At 42.2% G+C, this 26,354-nt stretch overlaps 1 protein-coding gene across 1 annotated transcript in view; it reads left to right on the top strand.

Annotated features, from left to right (window-relative positions):
* The window catches only part of CPEB2 (cytoplasmic polyadenylation element binding protein 2), a 146,314-nt gene extending 120,304 nt beyond the window's left edge, over window positions 1–26,010 (top strand). Inside the window, exon 11 of the mRNA XM_050947549.1 lies at window positions 25,886–26,010. Within this exon, the coding sequence (XP_050803506.1) occupies window positions 25,886–25,957 (72 nt within the window). The 3' untranslated portion in view covers window positions 25,958–26,010. The remainder of the gene's footprint in view (window positions 1–25,885) is intronic.
* The last annotated feature ends 344 nt before the right edge of the window (window positions 26,011–26,354 follow it).

Below are 26,354 nucleotides of genomic sequence, written 5' to 3'. Positions count from 1 at the left end.
AGAAAGTAGCTCTGTTAAATCACCATTTGCTTGAGGACTGTGCCTGAATTTCATTTCCTAGCTAAGGCCTGGTCTACACTATGAGTTTATTTCGAATTTAGCAGCATTAAACCAAATTAACCCTGCACCTGTCCACACAACGAAGCCCTTTATTTTGATATAAAGGGATCTTAATATCAGTATCTGTACTCCACCCCAACGAGGGGAGTAGCTTTGAAATTGGCATTGCGATTTCAAATTAGGGTTAGCGTTGCCGCAATTCAATGATATTGGCCTCCGGGAGCTATCCCACAGTGCACCATTGTGACTGCTCTGGACAGCAATCTGAACTCAGATGCACTGGCCAGGTAGACAGGAAAAGTCCTGCAAACTTTTGAATTTCATGTCCTGTTTGCCCAGCGTGGAGCCCTGATCAGCACAGGTGACTATGCTGTCCCACAATCAAAGAAGAGCTCCAACATTGACCGTACGGGAGATACTGAATCTGATCTCTGTATGGGGAGATGAATCTGTTCTATCAGAACTCTGTTCCAAAAGATGTAACGCCAAAGCATTTGAAAAAATCTCCAAGGCTATGAGGGACAGAGGCCACAACAGGGACTCAACACAGTGCTGCGTGAAACTTAAGGAGCTGAGACAAGCATACCAGAAAGCCAAAGAATGAAATGAATGCTCACAGAGGGAGGGGGCGACTGACGACTGTAGCTATCCCACAGTTCCTGTACTCTCTGAAAACCATTTGAATTCTTGGTTGAGCTCCCAAAGCCTAAAGGGTCAAAAACATTGTCGCGGGTGGTTTAGGGTTTATGTCGTTGCGCCCTGCCCCCACCACATGAAAGCAAAGGGGAAAAAATTGTTTCTTGCCTTTTTTCAATGTCACCGTATATCTACTGGATGCTGCTGGCAGACACGGTGCTGCAGTGCTACACAGAAGCATTCCCTCCCTTTCCTTGCCTTACGGACAGCAGATAGTACAATAGGACTGATAGCCATCATCGTCATCCCATGAGTGCTCCTGGCTGGCCTCGGTAACTGCCATGGTAGCCCAGGAGGGGTGGGAGAGGAGAGAAGCAATGGGTGGGGTTGTTGCAGGGGCGCCCCCTAGAATGGCATGCAGCTCATCATTTCTGCAGGATGTCTGGGGCTCTGACCCAGAGCAGCCGTTTGTCTCTCTGGTTCTTTAGTAGGCTTGCCTGATATTCTAGGCAGGACTGACTCCCCATTAGACAAAACTTAAAGAAGGGAATGACCTGGGGAGTCATTCCCATTTTTGTCCATGTGCCCCTGACCGACCTCACTGAGGCCGGCCAGGAGCACCCATGACAGCAGCAGATGGTACAGTTTAACTGGTAACCGTCTTTGCTAACTTGCAAAGGCAAGGGGATGCTGCTGTGTAGCGCTGCAGTACTGCATCTGTTAGCAATATCTAGTAGACATACGGTGATAGTGAAAAAAGGCTGAACGGGCTCCATGATTGCCGTGCTACGGCGTCTGCCCGGACAATCCAGGGAAAGGGGAGTGAAATGACTGTCTGCCGTTGCTTTCATGGAGGGAGGATTGACTGATGACATTTGCCCATAACCACCAGTGACAAATTTTTGGCTACATCAGGCATTGGGATCTCAACCCAGAATTCCAATGGCTGGGGAAGACTGTGGGAACTATGAGATAGCTACCCACAGTGCAACATTCCGGAAGTCGACGCTAGCCTCAGTACATGGATGCACACCACTGAATTAATGTGTTTAGTGTGGCAGCGTGCACTCGACTTTATACAATTTTTGTTTCCAAATATCAGTTTCTGTAAAATCAGAATACAAGCATGGGAGAAAAAAGTGAAACCTCAATCTTGAAACAGGTAGGTCACTGAACATGGGAAAATGCTATGCTTCCACCAGAATTTGAGAGGAAGAAAGAAAATTGTCTCTAAAACCCCCAAGAAAATAGATCTGCTGGACTCATTCAGTTCTGCATTTACTTTCTCCTTTTTGAAAGTGCAGTGTGGCAATAACAAGACTGACTTGTGTGAATAAGGTTCATTAAACTGACAGAAAAGTAGAGGCTGTGCATTTCTTTATTTGAATGACTCTCTGAGGCTCCTTTATTTGAACAGCTCTCTGAGACTTTCTTCTTAAAGAGCAGCATAAGGCAAGGGTGTCCTTTGTCTCCTCCTTCTGATTGCTCTGCCCATTGAACTGTTTGCAGTAGCTATCAGAGTCTCTCCAGAGACTTTGGACATAAAATTGCTCTTTTCACACATGACATCCTGTTTTATGTCACAAGTCTCTGTTCAATGTCTTAAAGAAGTCTTCTTAACGGCCTATAGCTCTTTAATTTTCTATGCCAGTGGCTCCCTGAGGAATTCAAATACCAATAATACAAACCTCACCCAATTTAAGTACACTATAATAATACTAAATATACAATTCTTTTTAACATACCTTACATCAAGAAGGCAAAAATGACATAATCTGCCATTATCTATGTTTGGTCGAATCAAAAACATCATATGAAACATGCAGCAATTTTAAATGGCATGGAAAGACCATGAGAATCAGCTTATTTGAGCTCCAAAGGCCAACAGAAAATAAAAGTAAGTATTCACCTCCCCTAAGAACTTTCAGAAATTGGATAGCTGTGATCTAATATCTTTGGAAGTGGTATACAGAAACTCAAAACAGCAGCCTTGTCTAGCAAAACATAGAAGCAGCTGATTGCTCTTATTCTTTCCAACTTGATTTATGGTGACAGCATTTTGCTTCCTCAGGAAATCAGACAATTCTAGGGGCCACTCTGCAACTGTGGAAAGAGGAAAATCAGATTACCTTGGTCTAATGCCCAAGTTCTCACTGACTTCCAGATACATCCAGGCTACTAAGCTGGGAAGACGCTCACTTTAAAAGATGGATGCCAAAAGGCTATCAAGCATTGGAGAGTTTTTCCAGGTCATGGTATTAGTGAACTTTGAATGGCTCAAAACTAAATTTAATCTTTCCTTCAATTTTTATATATACCTATAAGTTATTCACTTCTCTTTGAAACTTACAAGGGAGAAACTCTGCAACTGGGAAAGAGCCAGTTAGAAGAAACATTCAGACAGTGGCCTAAGTCAGTGGCTCTCAATCTTTAGACTACTGTACCCCTTTCAGGAGTCTGATTTCTAGTGTACCCCAAGTTTCACCTCACTTAGCTACTTGCTTACAAAATCAGACATAAAATTACAAAAGTGTCACAACACACTGTTACTGAAAAATTGCTTATGTTCTCATTTTTCCCATATCGTTATAAAATAAATGAATGGGAATATAAATATTGTACTTGCATTTCAGGTGTGTGGTATATAAAGTAGTATAAACAAGTCATTGTCTGTATGAAATTTTAGTTTGTACAGACTTGGCCAGTGCTTTTTATGTAGCCTGTTGTAAAACTAGGCACATCACTAGATGAGTTGATGTACCCCTTGGAAGACCTCTACATACCCCCAGGGGTACCCGTACCCCTGGTTGAGAACCACTGGCCTAACCCAAAGAATTCCTGTTATCTATCATACAGCTTCACTGAGAGACACTAGAAGGTCCATAACCCAAGTTCTATGACAATTTACAGTAGCTGAGAATTTGCTCCCAGATCTTAAAATACCTAAGTCACAGGGGATCTGTGAGGATAAGTACATTAGACAGTGAGAGGCACTCTGCTGGTACAGAAATGGGGGCCACAGAAGTAGCTTAGATCATCACTGGCAAAAAGTACTTGTGTATTCCTTTTGAAGCCTCTATTTGGAACATTCACCAGTAAATGCAGTATTCATGCTGCATAGACTTCACTATTTTCCTTCTGTTTTGAACAAAATAAATCCAGACTTACCTTTATGATGCTCTATGAGTATCGATTGCCCTCACTCATACTTTGTTTATGGAACTGCTGTTACATATGCTGATTTGAGGCATTGATCCACCACTTTCATGCACTCCAAGCTGGCAGTTGATTCAGTTTTTAACTCTTCATTATTCATTCCAAAAACAGAGACACAAGACCAAGTATCTAGTTCTAATGTACAAGTTCAGAATACAATAACTATGGTGAGCAAAAAGGTGAGTGTACCTTAGAAGCCCTACATTAAACATGAAGAGTTTTAACCTTCTGAAAACAACACACTGGATCAACACCTTCAGAAGAAGCTTCTATAAATGATGGGGTGCATATGAATAACCTGGGACCCTGATAAATAATAAATGTACAGTACCATAACATCTACTAATAAACATAATACCTAGGGCTTACATAGAATTTTTCATTAGTAGCTCTCAGTGCTTTACAACGAATATCAGTATCACTGTATCCCTTTTAAAGATGGGGAAACTGAGGCACAGTGAGGTAAAGCAACCTGCCTGAGGTGACCCAGCAAGCGGTAGAGAGGGGAACAGAATTCAGTGAGCCCTAGTCATATCCATGCAAAAAACAGAAAACCAGTATCAGTGATCAAAAGCCTATGAACATTTTCTTAAAGGCATATGCATTCAGGTAGACAAGTGTTTTAGGATCTCGTGTCACATCAACTAACACAGTGCAACGCAATGTCCACATTGTACAGTATTGTTAATATAAAGATGTTTAAGGAAGTAGTGGAAGAAGTCAATCAGTTATGAGTCTGGGTCACCCGGTATTAGCTGTTCACAGCTATTCAGATTGGGCCAAAGCCTGAGTTCCTGGCTTTCATTCAAACTTCAGTGGGAGTTTGCCTGAGTAAGGACTGATGGAAAAAATGAGGGATAGAATGTGTCCTCAAGCTAAATGATGAGAGAAGTAAGGGTGAGTACAGCTGCCTCAGCCTATAGCCTTGCCCAGACTGAGGCTCCAGGCCTTAGGGGAAGAGCAGGGACTACACGCCCAGTTCTCTCCCCCATGAGTAAGTTAATTGGGTGGAGTTGGCTGGACTTGAGGGGGGAGGATGCTGCATCCTGAAAAGGGGCAGCAGGAAATTATTCCTCCCCCTCCTCCAGCGCTTGTCTCCCAGAGCAGCAGGGGAGTTGTGCCCTCTAAACCACAGTTCTTTCCCAGGTGTCCTCTTAGGACTGCCCCTTATACAGGGCTGAACCTAAAGGTTCTGTCTAGCCCAGAACAAGGCCCTCAGGATTTCCCTCATTATAAAGAGGTACTAATGAATATTCCCAATACTTCAAAATTATAGTCTAATTCTGTTATGAACTCTGCCCCAGTTCAAACAATGTTGCACATTTCAAAAGAAAGATTAGACATGAATAAGGATGGATGCACTACATAGATTAGCTATGATTAAATTATAAGGGTTATCATCCTCAAGCTTCAGGGCATACAGTTGTCACCAGCTGGGGTTAGGAAGAAATTTCCCCTATGGTACAATATTGCATAATTAAGCAGATTGTGAGGATATTTACATCTTTCTCTAAAGCATACAGGTTTGGCTGTTGTCAGAGACAGGATAATGGACTACTGTAGATGGACCATTGATTTGTCCTACTATGGCAATTCCTATTGTAATGAGTCTTCATGAATGAGGGTTTGTTTGTTTTTTTTATTAAAATTGGAACCGGAACAATTTCCTTCTGATTGGCTGGTCCCAGCTGTTAGTCATATAGCCAAACAAAACTGCCTAGAGCTCCTGCCTCATGTTGTATAGCTCATTTTAAATGTATCATGAGGAGTCTGAAACTACACTAGACAGAAAATTAAAAAAAAATGTTTACTACAGGGAGGCTAGATTTGTCTCTTTCTCTGAGCATGTATGAGAGAGTGAGCCTGAACAGATCTTCTGGAAGATTCTCAGGCTTCACAAATTCTTTACATGTGTTCCTGATAGAAGGGACAGTGTCCCAACTTTATATAAAATCCTCTTTATGGAGGTTCATTGCAGTATGTTTAAATAACAACCTATTACAGATCCAGTGTTAATGTGGTTGGCTTATTTCTCAAATTTGCCTATTGGTACTTTCCATCACTTGACCTACTTATCTTAAAACATTTATGATCTTATGGGGGATGTCCATATCTAAACGTCCAGTTTCATTGGTTTGGTTTTTAAATCTGCCATTCCATTGCCAAGAAATTAAACAAACAGATGCCACTCTTTTTGTGGGGCTCCATTATATACAATGTCTTATGCACCATCTGCTGGCTCTGCCACAGTAATTAACAGTTACATGCTATTCCCCAAGCAGCACTGACATCAACTGATGACTCTGGGGTACAAGCAAGTTGTTTTCCCCAACTGGAAAATTTAAATATCTATAAAATTATATTTTGGTGTAAAGGACTGGATCTGCTAAGAAGAAAATGAGGAACTGTAGATAATTTTTCAATTGTAATGAATAAATGTCATTTCTACTCATTATACATTTAAAGTCAATAATGAGCAGATCCAGCAAGAAACATTCAAAAGCGTCAAATTTTGTGCTAGCTTTTTGACTGCCAGTTTTCCATATAATACATAGTTGTGGGGGGCTGGATGGCTCAGGAGGTGGTTATTTGGACACAGGCTATGGACTTCTGGATCGCTGGTTCAAATCCACTTTGGGTTAGCAGCTACTGAAAATCACCACCATCTGATGATTGCTTGGTCCTGTCTGCAATAACGTAGTAGTCTCAGCCCATTGCCTGCTGCGCATGTGTACCTCTCACAAAAGCAACAGCCCTGGTACTATTTGACAGATGGTTATGGGCTGAATGGGACTGCGCTGCTACTCTCATCACTTTAGATGGTCCCTTCATTGGAAGGCCAGTAGGAGGAAGTTTGCATTGCCATTGGTAGTGCTGGGTCTGCTTTATAGAGAGATGACTTACTTCAGCCTCCAGAGCTGTCAATCAGCTCCCTTTGCAAGCACTAAAAATTACTTAACATTAAATAAATATATAAAATTTTAAAGTCTTGTTTTCCCCTAAATACCAAATATCTGGGATTATCATTTGAGCTAAATCAGGAATTGGGCCAAGGTCGGTTACATTGAGGCCACTTTACACCACTCTTGTAAGGAATCCAGGCCTGCAGCAAAGCCAGTCTCCAGGTGACTTCTGAGTGCAGCTGGTATGTAGTCAGCTGCCTGATTAGCTATGCTGCCTGATTGGTGGGAAGAGTTAGCCGCAGCAGTTGGGTTGTTGCTGAAAGCATTGCCCACAGCTGATAGGTCCTGCTTCTGCCAGTCTCACTTCTGCCTCGGCCCTGCCCCTGCCCTGCCTCACACTAGGTAATCCAGCTCTGACCCTCTGCTCCAATTTCTGACTTTGGATCTGGCCCTTGGTTCTGGGATCTGGTTCCAGTTCTGACCCTTGGCTCCAATTTCTGACATTTGACCCTGGGCTCCCATTCCTGGCTACAGACTCTTGCTTCAGCCACTAATTATGACTGCCCACATCCTGGTCTTTGCCAGTTTGAGCAGCCCTAAAAAGCAGAAACAATAAGGGATCTAGAACTGATAGAACTAGCATGGATCCTGGGATCCTTACAGACCTTGCAGGCACAGACTGTGGTCCAGCAAGCTCAAGCCACACTGCTTCAGCTCATGCCCCACAAATCCAAGCTCGCCCTGCCTGGCAAGTTCAGTGGTGATCACGACAAATTTTGTGGGTTTTTAAATCAGTGTTGGCTCCTACTTCTGCTATGCCTGTAGTCATACCCCATTGACCAAGCCCAAATGAGACTCGTTATCAGTCTGCTTACCATGGAGGCCCTGGCATGGTCGTCTCTGCTCCTGGAAAAATCAAGCCCACTTCTGGGACAATTTAAGGACTTTGTTCAAGCTGTGACAGTGATCTTCAATGTCCCAAGTTGTGAGCGGACAGCCAATGTCACGCTTCAGGTGTTGTGGCAGGGACATCGGCCAGTTGCTGAACATGGAACGGAGTGCTGTGGGTTGGTAGCAGACACTGAGTGGCACGAGGCCCCCTCCCCCCAGCATTATCATTTCCAGCTCAGCCTAAATGCCAATATTAAAGATGAACTGGCCTGGGTGGAATCCCATCCACTTTAGTGGACTGGCTCATCAAGAACAATGACCATCTCATTGAATGCTGCTAAGAAAAAAATATGGTCCTCCCGGCTCCTGCCAGCATTGCTGGTTCCAGCCACTTTATCCCTGGCTCCTTTTCCATCATCTGAACCCATTAAAGTTGATCAGATCTAGCCCCACCTCTCCAACATAGAGGAGAATTGATGCTGGGCCTCAGACCTGTGCCTATACTGAGGGAAACCAGGACATCCAAGTTGAGTCCTGGTCCTTAAAGTATTATCTAGCTGGGTAGCAACCATAATAGCAGTTCTGCTAAAGGAAGACCAGTTCACCTGGTTCATGGAAGTTCAGCTGGCCTCTGATTGACTGAAGAGGGCATTCACCTCAGCAGTGATCCTGAATCACCCAGATCCCACTAAACCATTTGCGAGTGAGTCAACACCTCACATTTTGCTATCAGTGCAGTTTTATCTCAAGGTCCGGGCCCCCACAGCTAACTCCAGCTCTCTGCCTTTTATTCTTGGAAGCTATTCCTGGAAGAAAAAAGATATGATATTTGGGATAAGGAGCTACCAGCTATCAAGGAGGCTTTTGGGGAGTGGCGTCACCTCCTAGAAGGAGCCTGGTTCTCAGTCTGAGTCCTGACCAACGACAAGAACCTGGAGAACCTATGGACTGCTAGATGCCTTATCTGATTACCTCCATCCACCTGTGCCGGAACTGGCGGGGTGGGGGGAGAGAACCAGGGGCCCATGACCCCCTACTTTTTAACAAAAGAAACATAAGAGAAGAATTTATGTCCCCTGTAGATTTCCCCCACCCCCTGCAGAATAATAGAGGAGGCACTGCAATTACACCTTTCACTCACCAGGGGCTGCTGTGGCACCAGAAGAGAGGCCAGCGGGCTCACCACCAGAGCAGCCAGCTGCAGAGAGGGAGGAGGCGCTTTGGCTTCCCCCCTCCTACATTTTTACAAAGGTTCCAGTGCCCTTGCCTCCATCTGCTCCCTGATGACCCATTGACAACCCCGATGTGCCAGATATAGAACGATGGGAGCACCTGACTTGACTCTGAGTTATGACTAGAGAAGGTTCTTTTCTATATCAAATGTTATTTATGTTTATATTCTGGAGGGACAACTTAGGCTTCAGGTACTGAAACTATGCCGTGATTCATCACTTATGGGCCATTTGGGCCAATTCAAGACCTGGAATTTGGTCTCCAGGAGCTTCTGGTAGCCAGGAACTATGAGCTTACAACCAGGATTATATAAGGTCTTGCAACCTCTGCGCCTGTACTAAAAACCCAAGATCAAAGCCCGTAGGTCTTCTTCAGCTTCTGCCCACACTTCTGCAGCCTTGGTCTATTCTATCAATGAACTTCATTATAGAACTGTCACACTCCTGGGGACACTCAGCAATAGTAATGGCCATCGATCTTCTAACAAAGACAGTGCATTTCATCGCATGCCATAGCATTCCTACTGCATGGGTGACAGCTCATCTCTTCCTGGAAAATGTCTTCTGCTACCATGGGTACTGATAGGCATTGTATTGGACCGGGGTTCCCAGCTCATCTGATTCTGGTAAGACTTTCTCAGACTCCTTGGCGTAGAGTGCCTCACCTCATCTGCCTATCATCTGCAGACTAGTGGGCAAACAGAGATGGTTAGTCAAATCTTGGAGCAGTATCTTCTCTGCTTTTGAGTTACCACCTGAACAACTAGCTCCCTGCTGTGCTATGCTAAATTTGCATACGACAATTCAATCTATGCCTCAACCCACTTTTAAAAATGATGGCTTTCATCCCTGCTTCCACCCAGACTTACTCATAAATTCCCCAGTCCTGGCCATTGCAGATTTAGCCTCCCACCTACAGTGGGTGCATCAGAAGCTCAAAGTACACCTACAGTCTGCAAAAGAAGCCTATAAACACTATGCAGACCAGGACCATCAGGCTGCCCCCAGTCTGGCTGTAGGGCACAAATTATGGCTGTCTGCCCAGAATCTTAAATTGAGCCTCCCATCTGCCAAACTAGACCACCAATACCTGCACCTCTTCAAGACTGTAGAAAATGTAAACCCAGTGATCATCAGTTTACCGCTGCCCAAATCCTTGAAGATCTATCCTGTCTTTCACATCTCACTGTTAAAGCCTTACACTGAGAACCCATACACAAACTGCTCCAACTTGCTGTTGCTTCCCAAAACAGTCCATTCACAGGAGGAGTACTTGAGGCTCAGTGGGTTCGAAGAAGGCTCCAGTACCTGGTGCAGTTGGAAGGATACGGTCAGGACAAGCAGTCTTGGAACAGATAGAGAACTTTCATGCCCTAGCCCTATCATGAGAGTCCTATCAGAAGTACCTCAAGAGACCAGGCTCTGAGGCCCCAGAAGGCACCATTGACCGGGGTGGTATTGTCAGGAATCGGGGCCTGAAGCACAGCCAGTTTCTGGGCAACCTAACAAGTGCAGCTGGGCTGTAGTAGGCTGCCTGATTGGCTATGCCACTTGATTGGTGGGAAGACTCAGCAGACCAGCTCTTAAGCCCACTAGCAGCAGCAGTTCAGCAGCTATTCAAAGCATTTGCCCATGGCTGCAATAGCTCTGGCACCTGCTTATTTTGACCCTTGCTGCTGCCTCGTTCCAGTCCCATTCCTGCCATGTTCCTACTTTGCCTCACTTGCAGGTTACCCAGCTCTGCCCCTCAGTTACGATTCCTAACTTTGGCTCTGGCCTCTGATTCCAGATCTGACACTGGGCTCCTATTCCTGGCTACAGACTCCTGCTCTAACCACTTGGCCTGATTCCAGCTCCAGCCACTGGCCATGACTGCCCAAGTCCCAGCCTCTGACAGTTCTCTCAGGGACAAAAGGGCCTTCTCAAGTGGCTCATTTACGCTACCAGAGTGGTCTGAGGCAGCTTTAGTGTAAATATAGCTCCTCTGTCTGCATTCTCCACTGCTGCTTCCTCTCTCAAACATCGAGTCCATATCTGCCTGCCAATCTCCTTGTCAACGCTTATGGGCAACATTTTCAAAATGTACTGAAAATATTGCCCTGTGACAATTAGTGGCGGCATTTATATAGTGTGGGCCAGAGTTTCATAGTTAGGCAACTGCACATGCACGTGCACTTGCTGTCAATAAGTGCATGCAAACCCTCAGTGTGTATATGCAAATCATGTAACCAACTGACTTAATGGGGTTGATATCACAATTCTAGATCTTCATCAGACTATCTGATTGGTTCTCTCCAGCTTAGGCAAAGGGCAGCTCCCCAATGCTGCCTATGCTGGAGAAGAATAGACTGGGTGTAGGTTGTGTTAAACTCTGTGCTTGTGCATGGTAGCTTGTTTGGGGGTGAGTTTTTAACACAATCTAATATATATTATCTTGACAATAAATATTTACTCAAGTTGTTCTTAATACTGTTTATACTGATCATCTGTAAAAGAAACTGGAAAAAAATCACGGTCTCATAAATCAGATAAGATTTTAATTCTTTCTAGTCTCAGTAAATTTGCTCACGGTTTAAAAGATAAATTAAAGCAGACAGCTTAATACATTAACCTTTCACCTCTGGAGACCTGGGCTCAAATGCTAAGTTAGATTGAGAAGTGAAAATTAGATTGGTGATTTCCCCTTAGATGTGGATCAGCATCACAAAACCACTCCACAGTTTGCTGCATCTGGCTATGTCTATCCAAGAAAAGACCACACCGAAATCAGAGTGTTACAGGTCGAGCTGGAAATGCACTAGCAGAGTTATAGAGCTGTGCAGGCTTCTCTCAAGCACAATGGATGTTTTGATGGATGGATCAAATTTGAGGGGGCAGTGAGCATAGTAGTTTAGTCATTCACCACCACTCCACCAAAGGAGGAAGAGATTTGTCTGCCACCTTGAACATGCAGACTGTGGGAATTGAGGGAGCTGGAGCTACCAAAGGCCACAGGGAATCTAACGCCCACAACCTTCTAAGGTTTAACTCTCACTAGTTAAAAGTTAAAAGCAAAACAAAACAAAAAGGAGAGGCACTTGAGAAAAGTTGGGATCAACAGTCATTTCCTGACCCTGTATCTATTTATTTTCTTATTGCTGGCTAGTATAAAGTGCTACTGTGTGCAGAAGCATAGTAGACCTCTGATAGAATCTGGTCCTTCTTTTGGCATCTTTTTTTCTCCATCTCCTAGGAGATGGAAGCATTGTAGAGATGACACACACAATTCCTGGTGCAGGTGTGGGAAGAGGACTATCTTGTCTCTCAACAGTATCCAATGCCACCTGGCTAAAAATAGCTCTGGAGTAGATCCAAAGGGACCTCTGTCCTGGCCTCCCAGACAGTAATGCAAAGTCTTTTTATTGGGAGACTCAGTTGTAGAGGTTGAAAATTTGGCCTGCATCCCTGAAGATGTTGAAGCAGTCATTAGATTCCTTCCTGCCTGGGCTCTAATGATTAGACTGCTGACAGAGCGCTACCAGGAGGCTAGATATGGGATTAGCTTGACAACAATTATTTTTGTGGAGACTTAGCACTGACTGATAGTGGCCAAACACACAGTAATATATACACACACTGGGGTGGGGAAACAGAGGAAATTAATTGATCAACATTATTATCAGTAGGAGAAATCTCTCAGGGGAATCTGGCTACTCTGAATTACTATTAACTTATAATCACATGATTGCGATCACTTGATGGAGCCATCCCTTCCCCCTTCTCACATTATGTTCCTAAATAATTTATGCTTCTCAGACCCTTCAGACCACCCTTGAGAGACATCCATTTAAAAAAAAAATTACCCATGACCCCTGGCTGAGTTCGCAACCCCTGCCTTTCTCCGTGCACACACCCTGTCCACTTGTGATTTGTCAGCTGACTAATGAGATTGGTTGAGAGCTCTGCATTTGAAAATAATATAATTTCCTGAAACATACAACATGCACAACTAAATCTGCCAGTGCATTACTAGTATTAATTTTTGGCCTAGATGGAACAAAAGTCATCCTGGGGTGCTTTAACCTCATAAAAATGTGTTCATTATTGATGTAGGTCAGAGGCAAGTTGAAGAACATGCTGTGAAATCCAGCTGATAGGGAGCTTAATCATTTTTTTTCCCTTTGGATCTTTTCATTCATTCCATCTGGTTCTAAAGCACTTGGAACACAGCAACAAGGATTACAAAACTGAAAACAAACCTTTGCCCACAGTAGAACCAGATCAACAGTCAGATGACAATAGCTTTTTTTTATTATTCCACAAAATACTACTAAACATTGTATAGCTTCATGCATATTTTCAATTTTTTTCTCCTGATCAAGTTATACAAGAATGTTTACTGGCACCCATAATAATTTGCTTATCTTGCTTTTTGGGGGAATGTATAATGATTAAAGGTTTGGTTGTGAGTGATGACAGAGGACTAAACTATTAAAATGAGCATCACTGCAGCAGAGAAAAATAAAGCAGCATTGAAACTCTTAGTAAATCCAAACATTAGGTGCATTAATTACATTGCATCGCATGTTGGTTTATTACTATGGTCACTTGTGCCTCATGATCTGCATTAACACCTGCATGCCATGGATATGTTGGTATTTTTACAGAGCAAGAGGAATATTGGCCAGATGGTGACTCCAGTAGGATGCATTTCACATAGCATTTCCCTAGCCCTGCACAGTTTCCCATAAAGGAATCCTGAATGTCATACTAAACCAAAGCAAACAAAGATGCAACAGTAAATTTGAGATTAACTACTTCAGTGATACTTTCAAATGATAGCTAGGTCCCAGGACTTAACACTCAAATCTTGCCAACAAATCTACTGTCTTCCCCATAGCACAGTGACATCATTTGTATATCCATTTCATTCCATGGGGAGAGGGCCAACAAAACTGGTGCTGAAATACAACTCTATAGAAAACTGGGTCAATGTCACTCCAAAAACACATAACACAAATGACTTGGCCTTTTTTTTAAGCAGAGTCTTTGACCTCATGTCCATAATTCAGGTTAGTTAATACACAACATACATCCAGCATTGCAGTATTGCCACTACAACAATTGAGTACCTACATTTAAGCTTCTTCAGAACTCATACATCCAAAAAAACCAACAAATATATATGACCCTTTGGATACTTAGGATACGTAAATTTATTTCTTCCTTATAACATACAACAACAATTGCTTGACAACCGATATGACAAACCATCAGCATTCCTTACTAAAATGACACAGGGTAGTTTAGAAATCCAATATTATAAAAATAGAATAAACACCTTATAAATGGTTATGCTTCCTGTAGGCAACTAACATATAAAATCAAAACTACATGCATTAGAAAACACAGAATCGAGTTGGACAAACATCTGTCAGAGATGATCTAAATTTACTTGGTCTTGCCTCAGTGCAGGGGACTAGACTTGATGACTTCTCAAGGTCCCATCCAGCCCTACAGTTCCATGATTCTGCGATCCCCAGGAACTCTGTCATTACCACAGAAGACAGAATTAAGGCTGTCCGGTGTCACCTTGGTGGCTGTGCTTGGATACTGTTGATTTGCTTAGGGTGGGGTTGGCATGGGTTTGAAAGTGGGTGTGGGTGTGGGAGGAGATTGTGGTTTTAAGTTAGGCATTATTTACCATAACAGCTTAAATGTTAATAAAGTTGTTTTAAGACAGGTAAGAAGCTATTCTATTCTGATCTACAGAGGGGTTTATACTGTTTTCACCTCCATAGTCTCTGAGCACCTTCCAGTAGTGCAGTAAGTAACATAATTAATGTTTGTCTCTCTCTCCCCACCTCTCTCTAGAGGAAGAATTGTGTGTGCATTGGAGTGTTTTGTTTTGGTAGGTTTTGAGTTGTTTCTTAAATGAATATGCTGCTCTGTGCTTATGTTAGAGAAGGACGGTTGGAAAAAGTGCTCCTTAGACTTGGAGTGGTGAGGTTTGTGATGGTCCTTAGTTCCTGTGGGAGTTCATTCCACAATCTGGGAATGACCCCTGAGAAAGCTCTGTTTCTTGCACAGATGATCTTTACTGTGATGGTAGAAAGTTCCACTGTATCCAAGGGGTGGAGCTGTTAACCATGATCTTTGGTTACAGAGGGGTGCAAACCCAATAAAAACTTTCTACATGAGCAATACAGTTTTCAAATCAACACATAGATGTACCGGGAAGTAATGCAGGGAGCACAGTACAGAAATTACATAATCATCCATCTCAGCCTATGCAAGGTGTTTAGTTGCCCCACTGAGGGGGACAAGTAGCAGCAACAGAAGGCTGAGCATAAAAAGCACAGCATTAATCTAATCTGTTTAGTAATAAAATCATGGGTAAGGATATCTGCATTATTCATAGACAGTGAGTGCCTCATCCTGGCAATACTAAATGGAAGAAAGCTAAGCTTGCAGTATTTGCAATCTGCTTTGACAATTGTAGAGCTCAGAGTTCAAGATGATAACACTATTGTTCTCAATAGAATCAGCCTGTATCACATCAGATCTGTGAAAATGAGAGGCCAAAGAAGTTTTAACCCCCTGGGTTCTATAGAAGAACAATGACTCACTCTTGGATGAACACTGGCAAATCCTATTACAAACCATCCAAGATGAAATAGCAGTCAGACAACTTGCTAGTGCAGAGACAGGAGTGGCCCTTGACTAGCTGCCAGCAACTGGTGCCCTCGGCGAACCATGCAATCGGCACCCACACCCCAAGCCTGAGATCTAGGCTGAGGATTTTTGGTAGAGTGGGAAACATTTTGCGCCTTTTTTCCTTTTAATGTTTTTAAGTGTTTTTTTTTAAACGGAGGCTTAATTATTCAGTTTGTCCATCCGTCCTTCTGTCCAACCAATGTTTCGGAGATCAGATAAAATAGAGACACAAAATTTTCAGAATAGATTGGTACATGACAGCTAGATGATATTTCAGTCCAATTTCAAATAAAAATGCATTAAAAATGTTAATTATAATTTTTATTACAAATCCAAAATCATCCATTATGCTATCCTGCTTTAACTGCCATTACCACCACATCCAATATAGAAAGAAATAAGAAAACTCTTCAATGAACTTTAACCTGTATTTACAAAACACTCTGAATAAAAAACACTCTGGGCTCTTTTCTTGCTTTAGGTTTTGAAAATTCAGTCACTGGTTCTTTGAGATCCAGCTTTCCAGCTATTTCGTGGTCTATTGACGTTGTGGCAAGTCTAACAAGTCTCTCTTGCACCATTGTTGAATGCAGATATGTTTTTATCAATTTTAACTTTGAGAAGCTACGTTCCCCACTAGCTACGGAAACTGGCAAAGTTAAAAGAATGCGTAGAGCTATAAAAATATTTGGAAAACTGTCAGAGTTTATTTTCACAAACAAACTTCAGTACTTCTTCAGGAGTGGAATGTTTCTTAAGTTGTCTTGAAAAAGCCTGAAGCTCACTACACAAATCTGTAGCATCAATGTCTTTTGAATTTTCATGAGTCAATGCCGAGTCCAGTGTTATACAAAATTCTCTTATCTGTTTTGCTGTTTTCTTTTGCAAGCTGTGGATATCATAAAAAAGCAAATACTGACTCTAACTGCTGCATCTGTTAAAATCTTTCATCAACCAAGTGAACAGCAGTATCAAGGACTGCAAAGTAGAAATTCACTTTGAATCTTTGTTTTAGGTTCTGAATGGGTGTCTCTCATCCTTCCAATGAAAACTGCAGTTTCTTTTGCTGAATGCAAACTGGCTCTGGTTCAAACTCCATCAGAAAGTCTATTTCGTCAGCAAGCTCAAGAGAATCTACCAGTGTTCTTTCGAACCCTTCATCACTTCTGAATTCCTCCAAAGTATTTTTAGTTTGCTGCAGTTTTTGAATAGCAGAATGTATGTTCTAGTTCTTTTCCTGAAGCTGCTTGCTAGTTAGATTAATCTCAAAAAGGATATTATATCACAAAATGCATGAAGTCACAAATTTGAACTTGGAAAGGCCATTTGCAACAGCTTCTGCATCTGAACGTGCCATATTGCCAGATGATCCAGTAATGGTAGTATCATCAGAAATTTCAATTGGGGGCATCATAAATGTTTCTAAGTTCATAGTGAAGAGGCTTCAAAGCATCAGTGCAACTCTCCCATCTTGTCTGACTAAGTGGTTTCACAGTTAGAGAATCCACATGGCAAGTCAGAATCTCCCAACGGCATGTTGAGCCTGAAAAAAACACATAAACATGTTGCACCAGGTCAAAGAAACTGCTTGCCTCCAAGCAGCATCTAGCAGCATCATTGACAACCAAATTCAGAGAATGCACACTGCAAGGAACAAAAATGGCCCTAGGATTGATTTCCACCATTCTCCTTTGCACACCATTGTCTTTACCCTTCATATTACTCCCAATATCATAATCTTGACCACGTAAGTTTTCAACAGATAATGACATTGTTTCAAACTCTTGTAGAATAGTTACAGTCATAAATGCTCCAGTTGTCTCCTTCAGTGAGACAAAACCCAAAAAATGTTCCTTTCTGAGCACTTCAACATTATCTTCATCTGCAGACTTTTTCGTATCCACAAAACGACTGATCATCGTCATTTGTTCAACATGACTCACATCTGGTGTACAGTCCAGAATTATTGAAAAGTATTTTGCAGAATCAGCAGCTTCTACAATTTTCTTTTTAATGGCATTTGCTAGGATTTGAATCAGTTCATTCTGTATATTTTTTCCTAAGTAATGAACCTGTGTTTCATTATCAGTTATTTTATGTAGATGCTCCTTCATGACTGGATCAAACAAAGCTAGACATTCAACAAATTTTAAAAAGTTTCCATTACCTGGAGTGTATAATTTTTCATTTCTACCGTGACTGCAGAATGCTAAATTTTGCGCACCAAGAACTCTCACTAAAGCAATCAGATGCTCTAATATTTTTTGCCAATATTCTTCTTTTTCCTTGCTCACACGTAAATTTTCTTCATCGATAGTTTTTCCTTTTTTCAATCGTAATTCAAGTTCTTTCCAATTTTGAAAACATTCCAAGTGTTCTGTACTCTTTTATTTGAAGAAAGAATTGAAGAGATGTTTTTCCAATACTTTGAACCATTTTCAGTAAGTGATGTACCAATTGCTTGGTTTCTAAACAACTTGCAGCGAAAGCAAAACACAGAGTCCTTTGACACTGAATATTGTAATTATAATTTCATCCCCATTAATGAGTTTCCTCTTATAATGCTGAGCAGAGAATTTTCTTTTATTTCTATCCTTAGGGAAGGAAAATTCATGAACTTGTTCGGATCCATGTTCCACAAGAATTTGCCGCACATCATCACCACATCTGGGCCATGAAGCTGGGTCCCCATACTGTAACTTGTTCGTAATGTCCTCATCCTGTCTTCCTTCTACTTCATTTACTTCCATTTCTGCATGTCTCTCTGAAGGTGAATAAATTTTCTCCACTTCCATATCAGTCTGATGCCGTGAGCTGCCTTCATCTAGAAGTAAGTTTCCATCATCTTGAGTTTCCAAACTGCTTTTTTGTGGATGTGAGCTACCCTCATCTTGAAGTAATATACCTTCATCTTGATGCTCCAAAATGCTTCCAGGCGGATGTGAGCTAATCTCAACCTCCTCTCCAAGTAAAACTCTTTCATCTGGATGCCGTGAACTGCTTCCATCTTTATTTGGATTAAAGAGATGATTTCAGGAAGGATCCCTGCTGTTTTGCTTGGTTCTTTTCCTTCTTGGCCTTTCTTTTATGATACTCAGCTCCTGAGGGTTTTCTTTTTCCTCTTTCTGCCATGGGGCATTTTAAAATTATTATGTACTGTGCTCCCGACTGCAAGTTTTGTAGTGCAAGTATTAAGGACGGCTGACACACCCACCACATGATTGGCGATTTAAACCACATTGCAGCCATCCCAACACATCTTTTCACTGCATAATGGTTCAATGATTAGTAACATACACTCACTCACCTATTCAAACAGTTAGTTACAGCGTTTACATGGAAACAAAGTGACCTTTTTCGACATTATAACCTGACACCAGTTGTTTGGAAAGTAATCCCCTTCCTCACGGTTACCTGCTTGGAGTGTGATGTCATCGCTTTCACAGTCTATTAAGAATTGACACTGTTACTTTTCTTTTATGGACCTTATTTATTACATGTGAACCAGTTATAACAAAGAAAAGTTCATAATTATACAGCCTGATAATAATGCTAAGGTTTAATAACGCTTAAAGGTACTCACATTTTGGATTTATAATGCTGAAATACATTATTCTTTATTCTTTGGCACCAAGAAACACAATTTTCCACAGTGTTTGCTCGATTCTTAACCATCTACCTGCCACATGTGTTAAAATGACTGTTTGACATGTATCAACTTGCCATATCTCCGCTTTACTTGAATTTCCAGCTATGTGATCTTGATGTATATTCGACCTAGGTGTCACTAGCATTGCAGCTCTTGCCGCTGGCAGATGTGTTTCATTGTGGCTGACTTATTGCTTATCAAAATTGCGGAGAGGGTCATCTTGACCCTCCATCGCAAATTGAAAAAAAATTAGCTAAAATATTATTTATTTTTGCATTAAATAAAATATTTGACATATTAATACATTCTCAGAAATGTAGAGAAGAGAATTATAATTTATATTCCCTCCATACATACACAGGAATTGAAATAATGACATCTTCATTTTTTTTCATTTTTTTTTATTTTATCTATTTTTTTTATTTGATTTTTTTCCTCGAATTTGGCACCCCATTTAACTTGGCACCCTAGGCGACTGCCTAGTTCACCTATATGGATGGGCCACCCCTGTGAAGAGACAATTTATAAAAGATAGATATGCTCAGTGTCATGTGTTTAGCAATCTTACCCCAGCTTGCACTGTTTGATGGTGCTACCAAGTGACAACATATATACTCCAACTGAAAATTGAAGCCAAAATAGAATCCTAAGGGGTGTCACAAGCAATTTTAAGGTAGATCTTCTTTTACCTCAGAAATGTTTGGGGATAAGTAGAATTCAAGCCAAACCAAAGCAATGCTCACTCTTACTATGTTGGAGAAACTACGTCATTATTATTTATATTGCAGTAGCGCCTAGTGGGGCTTTTCAAGACCAGGCCCCATTGCACTTGGGATGGTACAAAAGCACAATAGAAGACACGTCTGATTCTGAAGAAATTGCAAACTATGTTAAGCAAGACACAACAAGTGGGTGCAACAAACAACCAGAAGGAATAGCAACAAGAGGATGATAGGAACAGTAAGAAGAACACATATCCCTGTATGTGCACAGCTGGATAGTTTGAAACGGATTAGCTTGTGAGTGTGTGTGTATATATTTGTTAGTAAATTATTATATAAACTTCAGAAGCACCTTAAATTGGCAGTGAGACAGTGAATGAATAAAAGGGGTGTAATGTAAGCATAGCTTGAATATGGGGTTAGCTGGAGGGGAGCAGGTACATTGTAACTTGATTGAAAACTGATTATAATTTAGCATAAAATTGAGCCAAACCACTCTGGAACCCAACTATAGTTGTTTTCTTAAGTAATGTACCTTTTAAAAAACTCTTATTATTGAATGTACATCATCTGTACATTTTGCTTCAGCTAGACAAAGGGAGGTCAAAGAGTAACAATAGTAAGATCACATGGTTACAGATCACACAACTTGATGGTTGCAAATCATCCAAGTGGCTTTCTTTTAATACATAAATAAAATCAGCTCTTTTTGACTGTGACACAGCCCAGACAGCATCAACCAGCTGATTTCTTGTAGATGCCATAGCAGAAGCAGGTCTTAATGTAAACTCTATGGCCAGAAACTCCAGAGGGAAAAGAGCGCTCTACTTCCTCTGTTGGTGAAAAAGGAAAGATATCTTTATTTGTATAGGCTATCTACCCACAGTTCCTCTACTTATCCTGGGGATTCATCTTAAGTAGATATGAATCTGGAAGGTAGTGAGCTTCCAGAGCGCCGCAGAGATGATATGGCATTCATTTCTAAATAGTGAGGACTCTACTGAAGGGTCCTAAATTCTCTTGGCTCCTCTCCTGGGGATGTTATAGTGAAATACAACACAGACTGAAGACTTTGTGGTAAGATCACAGCAGTGGAGCTGACTCAACTCCAGTGAGTCCCTGCCCTAGCCAGCACCTTAATGAAGTTAAATCACTATGCTGGGTTAGACGGTGGTGCCTCCAGGTGTGATCAGACAAATCTTGGGGCTGGAGCCAAAGCTGCTAACAGACATTTGAAGTACTGCTACTGACTAACCCAACTGAGGGGAGTTTGGTGGAAGGTTGAGGTAGAGCACCAAGGGACTATTACCTGTGGGACATTCTCACTAACAGGTAGGAAGGAATTCAGCTGGACAACTGCCATAGTTAGTGGAACAGGATGAGTATTTTACTCTTCATTTGTATCTATATTCTGTTGCTGTATTTTCCCAAGGTGATGACTGTGTTCCCTTTCCCCTAATGCAGATGTCCTTGTTTGTACACAATCATGGAACGCTTGGGGTGGGGGCACCTAAGGCAGGGTGTTTAGGTTTCCTGGTTTTCTGGGTGGAGGCTCAAGCTGGTTTAGTTATTTTGTCAAAAGAGACCTTAGCTATACTGAACCAGGCTCTTTGTGCTGCCATTAGCCACTTGGCAGAAGGGTTACGCAAAGGAGGAAATGGTTACAGACTAATTCAAGGAGGGTTTTCCATAAATAACAGGCCATCTATGGTTATAACAACAGTTCCCTATTGCTCAGGAGAGTTTTTAACCTTGCTTAATTAGTGTTTGTAAAGTGCTTTGAAAGAGTCCCTAATGCTACAGACATGCAAGCTACTATTGTTGTTGTTTGTTTGTTTGTCACTAAGGTGACTGTGTTTGTCAAAATCAAAAATCAGTACCACTTTTGGGGTGACATCATAAGCACAAAATAACCATATGTAGCCCCCCTCTTGTTCACTGTCCCAGTATGAAGTTGTTCAAGAAAGGGGAAGCCTGCCTTGTGACTTTTTTTTACACACAACTTTGGCTCCTCCATGTGCTCTGTCTTGTGTGTCCGTGTGTACACACCTCAGACCAGACACACTCAGACAAACCACTAAGAACAAGGTTTTATTCTGTAAAGAAACATAGAACAGGTTTACAGTCTAGCAGCCTCCTCTCTGCTCACCTGCCATGTGCTCCCAGCTTCAGTCCGTGCTGAGACTTCCTTCCTGTACCAGAGGGTACATGGGGGCAGAAACCAGGAAGTTCTCCCAACATGCTGGAGTTTGTAGTCCACAACTTGTAGTTCCCATGGCTGCTGCTGAAGCACACTGGACCTTGGGCTACACTTGCAAAGGACACAGGTGCACTTCGTAACAAATGTGTGCTGCTTTCTCAGCATGGAGGATTTTTTTTTCTAGTAACAATGTTCTGAAAGAGTTTATCATGAAACACTGAACATGTCATGGGGCTAGTGGCACTTCAGGAAGGATTGGGGCCTAACTGGCCCTTTAAACCGCTGTGGAGAATCTCTGAGAGCATCAGGTGCTCCAGAGAAATGGAGCACCTGATGCTAATTAGAAATGGAGCAGCCTGGTTAGAAGGAGACTGTTAGAACTGTATGAACAGGAAGTTGGCCAAGTAAGCTCTCTGGCTGTTGCAGCCTGGAGGAACCCACAAGAGGTGGGAATAGGCCATGGTGGGGACAAACACCCAATGAGGGCTTAGGGATGACAGAAAGAGTCCCAAGAGAACTGACAGAGTCTCTGGGGCAGAGAGACAGTCGGGAGCTCCTGTAAGGTTGCCAACCCTCCAGGATTGTCCTGAAGTCCTAAGAGGTTAGCTGTCTAAGGAGGCATAGCAGAACAAGAGATTGAACCCCAGTGTGGGTGGGGGGTGGAGCAGCTGAATCTAGGATGCAAGAGGGGCTACTGGGAATTTACTGACAAGAGGGGGTAAGAAGACTAAGACTCTGGTGAAGAGGAAACGGAAGCCAGGGACTGTCTATTGGATATTAATTAATAAAGTCCCCCATGAAAAGGGGGTTATTTAAGGTAAAATCTGACTTGGCATTGATTTATGTAGCAAAAAAAGAGAAACTGAGGCACAGGTTGGGTCTGAGCTTGGGTCAAAGAGTCATTAATATTCATTCTGAGCAAAGAGCATCTTTGATTGTGTCTACAGTCTTTGACTTTGCTCTTAACTCCAAACACTCTTGATGGCTCTGAACGTTCGTTTTCTTGGATCGTTTGGTCCTGGTAAACAGAGCAAATTCTTCTTGATATAACAACTGTTTTGAATAAATATTTTGAAGTTATTTTAAAACTGGACATTTTACAAAGGCTTAGCCCTGACACCTACCAGGGCAGAGGATACTGAATTCCTGAGGATCCAGTCTGAAGAGGGGCAGGAAGGGGGAAAACTATAAAAGCCCTTCTATGGCTGGGTAAACCAAGCTGTGGGAAGGGTTTGGCCAGGACACATGGCTCTCTGTCTCTGATATTGTCTCCTTCCCCACCCTGAGGACAGACTGGGGACTGACTGGCTAAGCAGCAGTTCTGCAGAAAAGGACCTGGGGATTACAGTTGCTGAGAAGCTGAATATGAGTCAACAGTGTGCTCTTGTTGCCAAGAAGGCCAACGGCATGTTGGGCTGCATTAGTAGGAGCGTTGCCAGCAGACAAAGGGAAGTGATTATTCCCCTCTATTCGGCACTGGTGAGGCCACATCTGGAGTACTGCATCCAGTTTTGAGCCCCCCCTCTACAGAAATGATGTGCACAAATTGCAGAGAGTCCAATGGAGGGCAATGAAAACAATTAGGGAACTGGGGCACATGACTTATGAGGAGAGGCTGAGGGAACTGGGTTTATTTAGTCTGCAGAAGAGAAGAGTGAGGGGGGATTTGATAGCAGCCTTCAACTACCTGAAGGGGGGTTCCAAAGAGGAAGGAGATAGGCTGTTCTTAGTGGTGGCAAATGACAGAACAAGGAGCAATGGTCTCAAGTTTCAGTAGGGAAGGTGTAGTTTGGATATTAGGAAAAACTATTTCACTAGAAGGGTGGTGAAGCACTGGAATGAGTTACCTAGGGAGGTGGTGGAATCTCCATCCTCAGTGGTTTTTAAGGCCTGGCTTGACAAAGCCCTGGCTGGGATGATTTAGTTGGGGTTGGTCCTGCTTTGAGCAGGGGGTTGGACTAGATGACTTCCTGAGGTTCCTTCCAACCCTGATATTCTGTGAAGTCTATGAGACTGTAGCAGGTAAATGGTCACTGTTGTGGAAATCCCCTACAGGAAGGCACGAGGGCAGCATTTAACAGAGAAGTTGCTAGCAGCACAGTAGCCACACTGCCGGGGAACTAGAGATGTGCCATGAAGCCTGAAGGCATATGAACTCCATTCAGATGATGAAATGATTCTGCTGCTACCCTGAGTCCAGATCTTTAGGGATTAAGTAGTTCAAGGCCCAAACCTCGGGCTTCTTTTGCCAGGAGAGGAATAACTGTCCTCCTTAAAGGAAGAACTGAGAGAAAAAGCAGTTTCCAGCTTCCTGTGCTTGAGCATAGGAAAACTAGGGATTTCTGCTATGCAATACAGCATATGCTTTTCTTTCTCTCCTCCCCGGTCACTATTGTTAAGCATGTGTGATATCCTTATGCCTATCTCAAAGAATGAGATATGCATTTTAAAAAGGCAGGCAGCAAGCAGATGAGAGAGAGGGATGTTGTGTTGAAGAAGAAAAGGAATATAGGAAATATGTTAAATGTGACCAACAGGAAGGAAGTTCAAGAAAAATGAGCACATTATATAGCACTGTTGTCCTCAAAACACCTGTTTCTATTGAGGGCTTGATTTCAGGAAGCATACTGACATTAGAAAAACAGGCATGGTGCCATCTGCTGGACAATGGAAGAAGTAACTCTAACAGGAGGCTGGAAATATATTATAGTATTAATTTACACAGCACTATATAATACTATTGTAAGAAATATTCACTATTTATATTGAAGAAATATTCAGTGTGAAATATTCAGGAATGTTGTACCAATTGGCGTTCTGCAGATCCTGCTGAGGTTCATGGCAAAACTCCCATTCACTTCAGTGTGAACAGGACTATACCCAATGTCAACAAAAGACACAGCTCTTCTCAGGAGTTGAGTTGTAGAAACAATCTACTGGCTGGAGGTATAGAGCAGTATTTGGCCTGTGAATTATGGAGCATACCACTCAAATCCTCTTTTGTGGATAATCTGTCATTTAGAAAAATCCTCAAACAAAATTAAGGAAATCAATCAAAGCAGAAATGCCAAGCCAGAGAAAATGCCCAAACTGAAAATTAAGGGGCGGAGATGTGCAAATATATTTACCATTGCCAACAAAATGTCAGGATTTTGTGGGTTTCTGAAAAGCAAAACAGAATAATTCCTTCTCACTTCATATTTTCTGCAAAAGATAAAGGGAGCTTTTATAGGCAGGAAGCATAGAGTCATAGAATATCAGGGTTGGAAGGGACCTCAGGAGATCATCTAGTACAACCCTTTGCTCAAAGCAGCACCACTCCCCAGACAGCTTTTGAGCCCAGATCCCTAAATGGCCCTTTAAGGATTGAGCTCTTAATCCTGGGTTTAGCAAGCCAGTGCTCAAGCCACTGAGCTATCCCTCCTCCATAATGATTTGGCCATTAAAAATGATAAATGTACACACACACACACACCCCTCTCTCCCTTCCTCCCTCCGGGATGCTTAAATATATAAAGATTCCAACAAGATCAAAGTCAAGGATCAAATGTTTTATTTTGAAAAAATAAAAATATTTGAAAATATATTCTTGCCTGGCTGGTCACAGTTTGACACAGCTTTCTTTACAGCTGCTGTAGACTTATCCTGTCTTGATGTCTGTTTCATCCTCTTTATTGCAGATGCAGTTTGAAGGCAGCTTTCCTGAGCTGTTAGGCTTCCTGTCTGATGCAATGCTAACTCGGCATTTTTAAGTATGTCACCTCCAGGAAGAATCGCTCCTTTCAAAAATACCTGTTCAGTGTCAGCATGATGCAGCATGGAAAGACAAGACTATTTAACCCGAAACTATGGTACAAGCAGAAACTACGTCAAATCCGCAATTTTAAAATGCTCCTACTGGAGTTGGTCTTTCATAGACCTTTCAAGATCTGAAATCTAATAAATAGGTGCAGTTGGAGGGGAAATATTATGAAGCCCGTTTTCTCTGATGAAATACACTGGAAAGAGAGAGGTGCAGAGGTTAAAGTAAGGGGAAAGCAGGCAGGGCATAGCTTTTAGCAGAGGGAGAGTTCTCCCAGACTAGGGTAAGAAATTCTCTCTAGAATTGCTCTTCCTGCTTGGCTGGTGCCAGGAGAGTTTGCCACCTCA

The sequence above is a fragment of the Gopherus flavomarginatus genome, chromosome 3 (genome assembly GCF_025201925.1).
Source record: "Gopherus flavomarginatus isolate rGopFla2 chromosome 3, rGopFla2.mat.asm, whole genome shotgun sequence".
NCBI lineage: Eukaryota > Metazoa > Chordata > Testudines > Testudinidae > Gopherus > Gopherus flavomarginatus.
The sequence above is the reverse complement of the archived record's forward strand: the minus strand, read 5'-3'. Positions and strand labels throughout refer to the sequence as shown.